The sequence below is a fragment of the Anticarsia gemmatalis genome, chromosome 30 (genome assembly GCF_050436995.1).
Source record: "Anticarsia gemmatalis isolate Benzon Research Colony breed Stoneville strain chromosome 30, ilAntGemm2 primary, whole genome shotgun sequence".
Lineage (NCBI taxonomy): Eukaryota > Metazoa > Arthropoda > Insecta > Lepidoptera > Erebidae > Anticarsia > Anticarsia gemmatalis.
In genome coordinates this window covers 304,413-319,732 of record NC_134774.1, presented here as the reverse complement: position 1 = coordinate 319,732, position 15,320 = coordinate 304,413, and the positions used below count along the sequence as shown (strand labels likewise).

At 37.1% G+C, this 15,320-nt stretch overlaps 1 protein-coding gene across 2 annotated transcripts; it reads left to right on the top strand.

The window, feature by feature from the left end:
- Positions 1 to 118: 118 nt before the first annotated feature.
- On the top strand, positions 119 to 14,635 carry LOC142985660 (uncharacterized). Of its 2 annotated transcripts, none has more exons than XM_076133964.1 (15): positions 119 to 278; positions 362 to 508; positions 730 to 858; positions 1,292 to 1,448; positions 3,309 to 3,496; positions 4,239 to 4,427; positions 5,182 to 5,270; positions 5,688 to 5,810; positions 8,642 to 8,749; positions 10,200 to 10,302; positions 10,609 to 10,727; positions 11,655 to 11,763; positions 12,253 to 12,351; positions 12,919 to 13,035; positions 13,738 to 14,635. In XM_076133964.1, the coding sequence occupies exons 2-15, from the start codon at positions 377 to 379 to the stop codon at positions 13,894 to 13,896; spliced, it is 1,821 nt and encodes a 606-aa protein (XP_075990079.1). In that variant the 5' UTR covers positions 119 to 278; positions 362 to 376; the 3' UTR covers positions 13,897 to 14,635. The 2 variants fall into 2 exon arrangements, with proteins under 2 accessions (XP_075990079.1, XP_075990080.1); XM_076133965.1 differs by having other exon boundaries at positions 359 to 508.
- Positions 14,636 to 15,320: the final 685 nt, after the last annotated feature.

Genomic DNA, 15,320 nt, shown 5'->3' with positions numbered 1-15,320 from the left:
TGAGACAAGTTGAGTATTATTAACAATTCCTAAAAGTCCTAAAGGCATTTAACAGCGCAGATATCAGTTTATGAAACCGAGAATAGCTATTGATTACTTGTTGTAGTGACAACACTGGTTTGCATATGGCGGCGATTTGTTTTGTTGTAATGTTTTTAAAACATTCGGAGTATATTTATTATAAAACAATGGATACCAATAAGATTTATTGCTAGCTAATGTCTTAAACGTAAGAAGAATAAACAAACCGACCATGTTTTATTTAATATCGCAGATCTGTACGAATTTTCATTGATTGATTGCAATGTGAAAGTCGTAAGTTTAGTTCCGATATTTATCGGGTCATTTCACTGTTTAGTAGGAGAAAACTATCAATATGGAATTAAAAGGCGAAGATTTATACAATAAACTACTATGCCGGGCGTGTTTGTGCGTCGGCAGGACTGTTTTTCCGATCACGGACGAGAATTTGAAAAAGTATTACTTGGATGCGTTGGATGAAATTCCTGTGAGTGAAACTTTATTTTTTACTATCACGCTTGTTATTATTGAAGAAAATGACTATTTATACGCACCATCGCCACGTATAAATTAGTGTCGCATGAACCATGGGTAAGACCTTTAGGTCAAAATTATGACCAAAAATCATGCCTGGATTAAGCACTGCTATTGGTCTGTTTATTTCAAATTTTCTACTACAAATAGGAGATTGTAATTTGTTTGTTTCAGTTAAGCAAACCAAAGCAGCTTTCAAGTCTAATAGTTTGCTGGGAATGTCGAGCCTTGCTTCAAAAATGCTGGTCCTTCAGAGAGCAGGTCAAAGACTCTTATAGAATACTTCAAACTTATACCAGTGAGGTGAGAATGTATAACATAGTATAATATTTTATTGCATGATTACATTTAGTAGAAGCTGTCTTAAGTTGTAGAGAAACAAGTAGATTATGAAATAAGTATTCCGCTGGTCCAACATGGCCTATGTTGAGAGACTTGCTTGAATTTATGAAATGAGGGGCTTTAGGTCATGTCTGCTGGGCATAGATTAATCCCTTTGACAAGATTATTTACACACAACATTATTTATCATATTAGGTCTTTATATCCTCTATAGCTCCCCTGTTCCTGTTTTTTCTGTTTCGAATTCCTGTTCGAAGCCCATGGTCTTGTACATTGGCCTCATAACACAGTGAGGTGCAGTACAGACAGAAATTACACGTTTGGCAATTTTTTTTTAATGTAGGTAAAAATATCGCTATAAAATTATAATTCTAGATTCCAATTATGTTTCCAGAATCTCCACGAATGCCTCCTCTCAGATGTATCCCGGCCTCCGCACCTGAAGGTCCATGTAGTAGACTCCATCAGCATCATACCAACTTATGCTGAATTTGAAGTATCTATAGCTGAATTTAAAGATGAACTTGCCGATGATTGGGATTGTGGGAAAGGTAAGTCTATATATAAATTTAACTCATAACTGCCTCTGTAGTCTGCGTTCTAATGTATACGACTACAAAGACTGATCATGGTGTTGGTTTCGATTCCCAAAGCAGGCAAAGTGCCTTTCTAGTTTATATTATGGCTAGGGTTGCCTAATACTACTACCCTGACTACCCTGGGGTCTAAGCCCAACATTTTACTGTTTTGTTTTGCCAGACAAATATTATTGGCTTTATCTTGATGCCTGGAAACTGTATTCAAGACTTTGTTACATAAAACTAGCATTATAAATAGCTAAACTTCATTTAATCTCTGCATCACCCCAAGGTAGACTGGCAGAAAATGCCTTAGGCATTAAGTCCGCCTTTATACAAATTGTATAAGAAGTTTAAATAAATAAATAAATAAACATGGGTGCAGGGGCCGAAACAGGTCAGTAAAGTCAGTAAAAGTCTGTATTTTTGGACCTGGTCAGTAAAAGTCAGTATTTTCGAAAATCGGTCAGTATTGTCAGTATTTTTCCGAATTCAATATATTTTTTTAGTTTTCCTCTGCTGTTGGCCAATCTTACATTCTCGATTTGTCCAGTGATGATATCTGAGGGCTGCTTTGGATACTCTGTATATGTGGATGATCTACGTACACATATATTGAAGCATAACATGACCTCAAAAATACCATCTGTTTTAAATCAATATTTTTGGAGTGAATACGTGTTTAGCGGTGTTGTGCACTTTTTTGGAATGGGTAAAAACTTCTCAACTCGTAAAAAAATCTTAAGTCCTCATCGAAAATTCGTTAGACCTCATCGAAAATTCGTAAAACCTCATCGAAAATTCGTAAGACCTCAACGAAAATTCATAAGACTGATCAAAAATTCGTAAGACCTGATCGAAAATTCGTAAGACCTGATCGAAAATTCGTAAGACCTGATCGAAAATTCGTAAGACCTGATCGAAAATTCGTAAGACGGGAAGTTTATTAGAGACTAGCTGACCCGCGCAACTTCGCTTGCGTCACATAAGAGAGAATGCGTCATAATTTACCTCGTTTCTGTAACATTTCTCGTTGCTACTCCACTCCTATTGGCCGTAGCGTGATGATATATAGCCTATAACCTTCCTCAATAAATAGGCTATCTAACACTGAAAGAATTTTTCAAATCGGATCAGTAGTTCCTGAGATTGGCGCGTTCAAACAAACAAACAAACTCTTCAGCTTTATAATATTAGTATAGATTTTGGTGTTTATTGGAGTTTAATGGAATTTATTAGAATTTTTGTAGTTTATTGGCGTTTTTGTCCAAAAGGATTTTTTGTTATTGGACATTTAACACAATAAAAAGGCGGTGCTGGTTGTCTATGGGGATGGTGGAGGCCAATAACTGAAAATAAGCTTTATATCTCACACCATTCACCCAAAAAACGGTTTGGAAATGGTCAGTATTTGGTCAGTATTTTTGAATTTTTGGTCAGTAAAATCAGTATTTTCGATCATGGAACTTGTTTCGGCCCCTGTGGGTGTCTTTTAAACATCTCTACTTTCTCCTTCACGAGGCACAGGCATGATATTATGTACTATCTGACCCGTGCAACTTCGTTTGCGTAACATAAGAGAGAATGGGTCATAATTTTCCCCTTTTGTGTAACATTTCTTACTGGTACTCTGCTCCTATTGGTCGTAGCGTGATGATATATAGCCTATAGCTTCCTCGATAATTGGGTTATCTAACACTGAAAGAATTTTTCAAATTGGACCAGTAGTGCCTTAGATTAGCGCGTTTAAACAAACAAACAAACTATTCAGCTTTATAATATTAGTATAGATAGTATAGATTATAATTTATAGTGTTAATGTGGTACTTACAGATGACACCTCCAATCACTTAGACGACAACAGCCTAAACACCGATACTAACATAGGTGATAATAGTATGGACGATAAGAAAGAACTTGAAACAGAACTAAGAACTATCATGAGATCTATTGAGAAAGAAGAGAAGGGAGAGAAGAGAAAGAAGAAGAAGAAGATTAAAAGTCTTAATACTAAAGATAAGGTATGTATGTTTGTTACTCTTTCACCCAAAAACTACTGAGTGGATTTTGATGAATTTTCTTTTTTGCTTTAAAAAAGTCATCTCCCGCACTAAGAAGCACTTTGTGTCGCGGGGACTTTACAAACATACAAACAATGGACAAAAAGTACAACCAGACCCGAAACAATTATTTGTGGATTACACAAATAATTGTTCCGTGTGGGAAACAAACCCACAACCTCCCAGCGGAATGGTAGCGGCGTGGAGAGCTAAATCTCAATTTGTTATACCTAGTATAGTTTGTTATTCTTCTTATCATATTGTTAGTGGTCAACCTAGTGTCAAAGTTGTTCAAGCCGCCAAAAACCTGGCTTAAGAATTGATATCTTAATTAACATCAACCGGGAACGACATTTTACGTGCCCTCCTAAGCATGGAGACGTTCAAATACAACATTGGTCACCGATCTATGGAATGACCGCGCCAAGGGATGCCTAACCCACGTTGGTTTACCGACTGCTGAGCACAATAGATCTGTACTAATATTATAAAGTTTCAGTATTAAAAACTTTCAGTGTTAGATAGCCCATTTATCGAGGAAGGCTTTAGGCTATATATCATCACGCTACGACCAATAGGAGCAGAGTACCAGTAAAAAATGTTACAAAAACGGGGAACATTATGACCCATTCTCTCTTATGTGACGCAAGCGAAGTTGCGCGAGTCAGCTAGTAAGTAATAACTTTTAAATATGTATTTTCAGGCCAAACGACAGAAATACACAGACAATATGATAACAATAGAACTAAGTTATGAGGAAATGCTGTCAGAACGAGAGAAGGAGGCGACGAGAGAGACTTACACGAAGTTACCTTATAAGTGTGAGAGCTGCCTCGTCGGGTTCAACTATAAGAAGTCATACCAAGCTCATGTGGATAACAAACATTCACCGGTGAGTAATACACAATATTGTCTATCATTAAGTATGTATCTATTAGTTCGGCAAAAAGTCTTTTCGCATTATAGTATGTATGAACTTGTAATAAAATCTCTTTGGCTTCAAGAACCACAAATGAGTACACGGTTCATTAGGTTTCTTTCAGTGAGCTTGTGGGGTACCCAAATATCGACCTTTTTTGTGTAAAGAAAAGATTTTATTACAAGTTCATACATACTATAATGCGGAAAGACTTTTTCCCCGACCAAATATGTATGCTTAGATTTTTAAAACTACACTCCGAATTTTGATGCAGTTTTTTTAATAGATAATAGTGATTCAAGAAGAAAAATATTTGTGTAATGAGCACAATATCTGCTATGTATTTACAAGTATATTAGTATGTTTATCAGTTATTTGGTTACCATAGTACAAGCTCTGCTTAGTTTGGAATCAAATGACCGTGTGTGAGTTGTCTAATAATATTTATTTAATTCAGGTTCAGGCACATTCAGGCACAGTTCTACAGTTTAAAATGTCAGATAAATAAAACCTAACGGCTCAATAAAGTGTCTATATTCCGTCAATTAAGACATCTAGTAGATATCTGTTAAATCGGGTCTAAGCCCCGGTTTCTGAGGTACATTTTGCGGTAGTTTATCTATTCAATAACGTTTAAACTCATATAAACATGACAGATAGACTAGATAAACTACCGCTAAATGTACCTCAGAAACCGGGGGTTAATCTATTATTGGTATATTTTCAGGAACGAGGGGAGTACTGTTGTCCCGTTTGTAAAACTATATTCTCTACCGTCGAGTCGTTTACTACACATTATAAACGACATATAAGAAGGTATGTACTAACTAATATGTCGGTTAAATGATGAACATTTAACCGACTGTAAATAAAAGGAAGTAGTTTTCATTCGTTTGTATTTTTCGTTCACTGAGAATTTGTTTAATGTTTTTTTTAAATTTGTAAGCTGTTGTTTTGAATACAGTTGCATTTAATCCAATTTTGACGAGTAGTTAACCGACTTAAAAAAGGGAGGAGGCTTTCAATTTGTCACGTTTTTCTTATGATGACGGTCACGTTTATTTCGTGGTGAAATGTTAGTTTATAATTAAATTGTATAATGTAACGGGTCTTAAATGTGATTGAAAATATAAGTAAAATTATCAGTAAGTGTCGGACTTATTAAAATCTGTTTTGTGACACTGAAAACATCTCTATTAGTGTTAGTAATAACAATATAACGTTATATTTCAGATATGAGTGTACAATATGTCACAAGCGGACTACAGATCTAAAGACGATGCAGCAACACTACTATCTAACTCACGAGATAACGCTCAAGGAATATACCTGTAACGTCTGCGGGAAAGTTTCTAAGTAAGTACTTATAAAGTTGAGTACATTACATAAATAAATAAAACATTACACGCACTACCACGCATTTGACATTTGTGTTTACATAGAGAGCACTGACATCCTACTAATCCTACTAATATTATAAATGCGAAAGTTTGTGAGAATGTATGTATGTATGTATGTATGATTGTTTTTCTTTCACACAAATACTACTGAACTGATTACGATGTTATTTCGTATATAGGTAACTGAAGACCCAAAATAACACACAGGCAATTTTTATATCCCGGAGTTCCCGAGGGATCGGGATTTACACGGGAAGAGTTTCCACGCGGACGAAGTCGCGGGCGGCCTAGTAGACGTTAAAAAAACGAACGGCCAATTTCATTGAAACCAATCAACAACAATAGCTGCACAGATCGATCTCGGAGGCTAAGCTACGCTTGCCGAGGTTTCTATGGATGGGTGACCATCTATATATATAAAACTCTTCCGTTACTGAGTGACTGACTGACAGACAACGCACAGTCGAAACTACTGGTCGTAGACAGCTGAAATTTGGAATGTAGGTTCCTTGGGATATGTAGGGGAGCACTAAGAAAGGATTTTTGGAAATTCAACCCCCAAGGGGGGGAAAAGGGGTAAAAACATTTCTATGAAAAATCTTCAAACTACCACAGCTGAAATTTGGAATGTAGGTTCCTTGGGATATGTAGGGGAGCACTAAGAAAGGATTTTTGGAAATTCAACCCCCAAGGGGGGGTAAAGGGGTAAAAACGTTTCTATAAAAATCTTCAAACTACCCTCCAATCGTGATTTAGGGGGTGCGATTGGGTGACTGATTTATTAACGCACAGCCGAAACGGGATAAATTTAAAGATATTTTATCGGAAGATTATAAACATCAAGTCCACAGAAACATAGAGGATGTTGATAACATTTGTAGTGAAGTATACAACAAATGCCTGCAACTTCTTGAGGAAGCCGTTCTTTCATTAGGTGGGCGTTCACTTAAGGAATATGGGTTGCCACAACCAACCAGGCCACTCGATTTAGGGAACATTATGTTATTAAGAGAGACTAATTACAATACAGATTTTCTAGAGAGATTCGTCAAGGACCATAAAAATACTTTAACAATAGAACAAACGGGAGCATACGATAAAATTATGCATAGTGTTAACACAAATTCAGGACAACTTTTCTTTCTAGACGCGCCAGGTGGCACAGGAAAGACCTACTTAATAAACTTAATTTTAGCTAAAATTAGAAGCTCAAAACATATTGCTTTGGCTGTCGCCTCATCAGGGATCGCGGCCACATTGCTGGAAGGTGGTCGAACTGCGCATGCATGTTTTAAGTTACCACTCGACTTGACTCGCGTAGAAACACCCTTATGCAGTATTTCAAAACAAAGTCACCTAGCTGAAGTATTAAAAAATACAAAAATTATCATCTGGGATGAAATCACCATGGCACACAAAAGAGGAATTGAGGCTTTGAACAGATCTTTACAAGATATTCGGGGTAATAAAAATTTAATGGGTGGCGTAACCGTGCTGTTTGCTGGAGATTTTAGACAAACCTTACCGGTGGTACCCAAGGGAACTCGTGCTGATGAAGTACAAGCATGCCTTAAAAGATCGATTTTGTGGTCTGTAAAAAGTATAACGTTAACTAAAAACATGAGAGCCTATCTGGGGAGTGATTCGACGGCTGGTATATTTTCAACCAGTCTTCTAAAAATAGGAAATGGTGAACATCCTACCAGGGATGGTATATTTGACATCCCTGAAGATATGTGTACATTAGTATATACCATCGAGGAGAAATTGTGTAACGGCACCAGGTTGCAAGTCAAAGCCTTACATAAAAATTTAGTTGAGGCCGTTATTTTGACAGGATGTGCCCGAGGAGAAACGGTATTCGTCCCGCGCATTCCTCTAATGCCCAATGACCTTCCATTTGAATTTAAGCGCCTTCAATTTCCTCTAAAAGTTTGCTTTGCGATGACGATAAATAAGTCTCAAGGGCAAACTTTTAAAGTCGCTGGTGTTGATTTAAGAGAAGATTGTTTCTCTCATGGACAACTGTATGTTGCTTGCTCGCGTGTCAGCTCTCCCTCTAACCTGTTCATACTGGTAAATAATAAAAAAACTAAAAATATTGTTTACAAGGAAATCCTGTAAGGCCTCTTCGTCCTATAAATCCTGTTTTTTTTTTCTTTTGAGACGATGATTTTGTCTCGCTTTACTTTTTCTATACAGATTTGTATGTATACTAATATTATAAAGAGGAACAATCTATTTTTTTATATGTTTGTTTGTTTACACATGTAATCGATAAACTCCGAAACTACTGAATCGATTTCAAACATTCACCATTAGAAAGCTACATCATCCCTGAGTAACACAGGCTATATTTAATTCCAGTTGTAACAAGATTTCAGCCTGTGGAAGAAAAAGCCCTGTCGAGATCATTAAAAAACGCTATATATAACCGAATTACACGTGGGCGAAGCCGCGGGCGGAAAGCTAGTATTATACATATAGAGTACTTCTGTGTTTCGGAAGGCACGTTAAAATGTGGGTCCCGGCTGTCATTTTCGAAGATCATTGACAGTCGTTAACAGTTGACAGAAGCTTGAAAGTCTAACAACCAGTCTTACAGGTATGGTGTTATAACTGTGTTGTGGAGGTCAGATAGGCAGTCGCTCCATGTAAAACACTGGTATTCAGCTGCATCCGGTGAGACTGGACGCCAACTCCATGGCGTTTTCTGGTATCGGCCTGCCTCTTTGAGAAAAATGCATAATTTTTTCTATGTATGTATGTATGTTTGTATGTTTTCAGTTCCCTGGACATTCATCGCTACCACACAGAGTCACATAAACAAAGGCTACAGTGTCCCGACTGTGATAAAACCTTCAGGCATAGAGCAGGACTTATGAACCATAGACAGTGAGTACATACACTTTAATTTGTTTGTTTGTCGTATGGTTAGTGGTCAACCTAGTGTCAAAGTTGTTCAAGCCGCCCGAGAGGCCTTTGACGTGGTTTAACGACTGTTATCTCAGTAGACAACAGCCGGAACCGACTTTTTACGTGTCCTCCGAAGCACGGAGACGCTCAGCTCAAATACCACTATGCGGTCACCCATCTATGGAATGACCGCGCCTAGAGTTGCTTATCCCACAGATCGTTTACCGACCGGTGAGCGCAACTGGCTATGGGCCAGGTGGACGTTCTCTATTGTGTATTTTACGCCTAGTCGACACTTGGTTGTTGGTACTTAAACCAACTTCAAAAAAGGTGGACGTTATTGTGTTTTTAGAAGGGTAAGACGGAACCCTATTACTAAGACTCTGTTGTCTGGCTGTTACCATGCTGTATCTCATAAACCGTAATAGCTAGAAAGCTGAAATTAACACATATTATATATTTCCGGCTATAACAACAAATACTAAAAACATAAAAAGGTATTAAGGGTCCCAATACAATAGATTTTTTTGGTACGGCACCCTTTCTGCGCGAGTCCGAATCGCACTTAACCGGTTTTTTTTTATATTTTGCTATAGGTTTTCGACTAAAATTTCTGTTTTTCTGGTTAAAGATATTCATTTCTCAAAGAAGAACGATTATAGTTCACTTACATCGAGAAACGCATATTAATTTATAGCATGCATTCGATTTATGGACTGTGACTGAACAATAATACACTGAACAATTAAATTACTCAATCAAGCAACAGCAGTAACTACGTTTCAATAACTGTACTTCCTTTACCACAGTATGCTCTTGAAATGCCTCTTATGATTTCATTACTTATATTACTATGTGGGTAGATGCTCCCATCATGCTTCCAATACTATTTATATCTTGTTTTTTAGCACCTTAATATATTGATTTAATTTAATTTATGACCAAAGTGTGTTCGGTAGTGTTGGTAGGTAGCAGCTACTTACATCATCAATGTTTTATACCAGCATAAATATTGTAAAATCATTTGGCGATTAAAAAGAGTGGCCAGGAGTTTCTTGCCAGCTCTTCTCATTGGCCCTACCTTCCGAACTGGCGGTAAATTCACTCTCTGTATCATTGACTATCATAAGTGTCAGCACTTGACCTAAATGAATAAATGATTTGATTTTGATTTTGATGCAGTAATACACTAGTCAGAAAAATTAAGGAATATAAAAAAAAAATCCAAATTTTTGGGTGATTTTCAACAAGCTGTAACTCCGAGAAAAATGGTCGTACAGAAAAAATAAAAAAAGCAAATTGTAGCTCCAAGTGTCTAGTTTTTAGATATGACCATGAGTAGACTAGTTCTGACTAGTTTAGCAAACAACAAAAAAAAATTAAAACACATAATGTTGTTTCATAATGTAATGTATTGTTATAATTTCAGCGCAGTACACGAGTTTAACAACACGTTTCCTTGTACTCAGTGCGACAAAGTGTTTCGATGGCGCACCAGTCTTAGACGACATTTTGAAGAACATACTCGTAAGGTAATTACTTCATCTATATAAATAAAAATAAATCACCGAAACTTTTAAACAACTAAACTAAATTGTATAATTCTTTTTTGAGATAAATCTAAAAAATCAAACGTCGGGACAAAGTTTGTATTGAATCGATTGAGGAATCAACGGGATAAAATTGTACTATACCCATACGAAGTCGGCCAGTCATCTAGTATTGTAATATAAATAAGAAAAAACCATTAGTTTTTTGCCCGAGCCGGGAATCGAATCCTAGACCTCGTGATCAGCTTTCGGCACAAAGGCAGTAATATAAATGTATGTATGTTTCAGAATAAAACAACAACGGAGGCGCCGTCGTGTTCGATGTGTAGGATCAGTTTCGCGTCGATATGTTCGTACCGGCGACATCTGAGGAACAGTCTCAAACATGTCTCGCAGGACCAACTCAGGTAACACACGTAATATCACGCTTGTTATACATCTATACTAATATTATAAAGCTGAAGAGTTTGTTTGTTTGTTTGTTTGTTTGTTTGAACGCGCTAATCTCAGGAACTACTGGTCCGATTTGAAAAATTCTTTCAGTGTTAGATAGCCCATTCATCGAGGAAGGCTATAGGCTATATGTCATCACGCTACGACCAATAGGAGCGGAGTAGCAATGAAAAATGTTACAAAAGACGGAGAAAATTATGACGCATTCTCTCTTATGTGACGCAAGCGAAGTTGCGCGGGTCAGCTAGTGTTAGTATAGGCAGAGAAGAGACAGACTGCCGCACGAGAGGTCTCGGGTTCGAATCCTGGATCGGGCTAAAAAGTTTTTTCTGAGATTCACGTTAAGAATTTCTTAGAAACTGCCCGGAGTTAGGAAGTTTAGGTCGTAGACCTCCGTGCCTCGGAGAGCTCGTGTCGCCTGGGTCAAAGGAGTAGATAATGTACCTGTATATGTGCACGGCTTGGTTTATAGTGTCCAAGTGCACCACTGCCGGTGTACACTATGAACCAAGTCGAGCACTCTTGGCCAATTTCAATGAAACTGACCGCTGTAACCGGATACCGGCTAGGAAAATATTATTATAGTTATAAATCAACTCTATCATTCATTTAAGTCAAGTATAGACACTTAAAATAGAAGGAGCTCGTGGCTAAGTAAGTAACAGCTGTACGGATCGATCACTCAGGTTAAGCTACGCTTGCCGAGATTAATCTGTTAATTGGTGACCATATGATACACACCACGTTCCTCCGTGTTTCGGAAGGCATGATAAATTGAAGGTCCCGGCTGTCATTTTCAAAGATCTTTGACAGTTGTTAACAGTAGTCAGAAGCTTGGAAGTCTGACAACCAGTCATATTTTATTTGATTTTTTATTTCAGATTCATATGCGACCATTGCAATCGAAGGTTTTCTGATAAAACTAAATTAAGGGATCATATCGAGGAAAAACATTTACACAAGACGTTTCAGTGCCATATATGTTTAAAAGTAAGTATATAAACTAAAAATAATAATATGTAAATAATAAATATTGTTAGACAACTTATTTGGTTACAGTACAAGCTGTGCTTAGTTTGAAATGAAATGACCGTGTGTTAGTTGTCCAATTTTGTTTGTTTGTCGTATGGTTAGCGGTCAACCTAGTATCAAAGATGTTCAAGCCGCTCGAGAGGCCTTTGACGTGGCTTAACGACTGTTATCTTAATAGACAACAACCGGGACCGACTTTTAACGTGTCCTCCGAAGCACGGAGACGCCCAGTTCAAATACCACTATGCGGTCACCGATCTATGGAATGACCGCGCCAATGGTTGCTTAACCCACAGATCGTTTACCGACCGGTGAGCGCAACTGGCTATGGGCGCCTCACTTGTTTGGTTGTCCAATGATATTAATTATATTTATTTGTAACACAGGACCGCTAGTCATCAGAGCTAGATTAATTAAGCTTCTAAAATGTCTAATTATATTTTGTAGATGTCTAAAAATCGTGTCGGTCTGGATCAACACATACGCAACGTGCACAAAGGCAGGCCTAAGGACAAAATGTGCCATCACTGTGGAAGAGGGTTCCCTGTGAGTAACACTACTATTATTACTACACAGTTTAAACCAAGCTTCTATATATCTATCAGACTTGCTACACACATATTCGGTTCGGCAATATTGATCGAACAACAAAACCGACTCGACTCACTTGCTCGGCTTGTGTCGATCGAGTTCATCTACACATAGAAAAATCTATCTATAGCAAAATCCTTGTTTTATGGGAACTCTCAGTTTTAAATATTTGTTGGTTACATCAACAACTTTCATCTGTAAAATTTGAATTGGGATACAGTATATTTAATCACTAGCTGACCCGCGCAACTTCGCTTGCGTCACATAAGAGAGAATGGGTCAAAATTTTCCCCGTTTTTGTAACATTTTTCGTTGCTTCTCCGCTCCTATTGGTCGTAGCGTGATGAAATATAGCCTATAGCCTTCCTCGATAAATGGACTATCTCACACTGAAAGAATTTTTCAAATCGGACCAGCAGTTCCTGAGATTAGCGCGTTCAAACAAACAAACAAACAATCAAACAAACAAACAAACTCTTCAGCTTTATAATATTAGTATAGATACTTTTGTTATGTTTTCAGACTAGAATGCAACTCGACGCTCACATACGCATGCACACGGGCGAGAGACCGTTCATATGTGAATTCTGTCCGACGACCTTCTCGCAGCAGAGTAATTTAAATAAACATAATAAACAGGTAATCCATACTATCCATACTAATATTATAAATGCGAAAGTAACTCTGTCTGTCTGTTCCTCAATCACGCCTAAACTACTGAACCAATTTGCATGAAATTTGGTATGGAGATATTTTGATACCCGAGAAAGGACATAGGCTGCTTTTTACCCCGGGAAAATGACGCATTTCCATGGGAAAATTCAGGTGGCGAACGAAGTCGCGGGTAAAAGCTAGTATTTACATAAATGTTATAACTTTTAAGACATCTATGGTTCAGTGGTTAAGCTGTATGCTGGGAAGTCGTGAGGTTCGATTTCCACTCATAACCATTTTAGACTTTTAACACTTATTAGTTAATACTGGTAAACAAAAAGAACAGCCGGTTAAGCTATACATGCTGAGTTTATTATGTGAATGGGTGAAAACATTTTGAATTCATTCGTGTTTCGGAAGGCACGTTAAATTGTGACTCCCAGGTTGTCATTTTCAAAGATCTTTGACAGTCGTTAACAGAAGCTTGAAAGTCTGACAACAGACAAAGGGTATCGTGTTATAACCCAGGTAACTGTGTTGTGGAGGTCAGATAGACAGTCGCTCCATGTAAAATACTGGTATTCAGCTGCATCCGGTGAGACTGGAAGCCGACTCCAACATAGTTGAATGAAAGTCTAGGCTGATATTTATAGTCTATCTGTAACTCAACTATCACTTTATCCACAGGTACACCTAAACATCAAAAGCAAGCGCTACCCCAACTGCAAGAAGAAAAAGGAGGGTAGTTCAGAAGATACTAATATACCAAAAGTACCTGTTTTAAACCAAGTTGAAGACTTCAGGCCCGTGTTACAGTACTCTCCTGAAAGAGGCTTTGTTATATAACCACTTATACCTTTTAAACTAATTATTTTATTCATAAAAATCTATGAAGTTATGAAAGGCTTATAAAGTGTCTTGTTTCTTTCACTCCTTAGCGAAATGAAAGAGAGAAAACATATTATAGTAGCTTTTTAACTAAAATAGGTTTATAATGTGTTTATAAATAAGAGGGTAAGAAAAAATGCGTAAAATAAATTAATTTGACCCATTAATGTCCCACTGCTGGGCAAGGCAATAAACTTGCTGGTAGCAGTTGTTCTAAATTCTGAAGTTTGTAAAAGGCTCTCTAATATTGGGTCGGGGAAAAAGTCTTTTTGCATTATAGTATGTATGAACTTGTAATATAATCTTTTCTCTACACAAAAAGCTCGATATTTGGGTACCTCACGAGCTCACTGAAAGAAACCTAATGAACCGTGTACTCATTTGTGATTGTTGAAGCCAAAGAGATTTTATTACAAGTTCATACATACTATAATGCTAAAAGACTTTTTCCCCGACATAATAAGTTGCGATAGTATAGTGGACGAGCCTGTTGTCATATAGTTATCAAACTGGCTACAGTTGAATATTCTAATGTAAAGAAAAGACGAATAGCAATTTACCCGGGGCGGGAATCGAACCGGAGACTTCGGGATCTCTACTTAATCTCTAATGTATCGCCTATTTTAAAGTATTTTAAGTAATATAATTGTAGCGACTGATTTTTGTATTGTGCAATAAAATTAAATAAGATTGATCATGGAAATGTTTTCTTATTCACAATATCACGCCTGTACGAAGATGTGGGCAGAGATGTATGAAATATCTCCAGAAACATAACTTTTAAACTCTCGCGTTGCATGTTTAATGTATAATAGAATACGGGAATTAACGCGAACACCCATTTTACCTTAAAATGCCTAACATATCGCTGCTCCAGTCAGTCTGCGACCACGGCGAGTGCAACCTGCGCCGAAACGTTAGGCATTTTAAGGTAAAATGCGTGTTCGCGTTAATTCCCGTATTCTATTATACATTATACAGAGACAAATTAAGAATTTGCTGGACACTACGGCACAGGTAATAAATGACTTATTACTGAAAATATTCTGGACAATGTTTATAAGATTTTCGTGCTAACAAATATGCAAGAAAATGCTAATGTTTTTGTATTGGACTGTATCTAATTTTGCTATATTTAAACCGCGTCAAATCTGTCTCAAGAATTTGTGTGTGAAATCTAATGTTTTACGTCTGAAGTAAAAAAATGACGACTTGATGCAAATATTTATATTAATATAAATGGCTTAGTGTTCCGTATTTAATAAATATGATTGGTCCAGTGGTAGTCATTCGTTGATGCATAGGTTGTGTGATGATACTAGCTCGGAGATAGTTCCTATAAATAAATATTTCGATATAAGCAAATAACAAGAAATTTTCAG

What these genes read in the sequence shown, in the direction of transcription:
- LOC142985660 (XM_076133964.1), top strand. Translation starts at nt 377, where the DNA reads ATGGAATTAAAAGGCGAAGATTTATACAATAAACTACTATGCCGGGCG. An exon ending in GGACTTATGAACCATAGACA is followed by an intron (nt 8,750 to 10,199) that starts GTGAGTACATAC and finishes TTATAATTTCAG; the next exon opens with CGCAGTACACGAGTTTAACA. An exon ending in TTGAAGAACATACTCGTAAG is followed by an intron (nt 10,303 to 10,608) that starts GTAATTACTTCA and finishes TGTATGTTTCAG; the next exon opens with AATAAAACAACAACGGAGGC.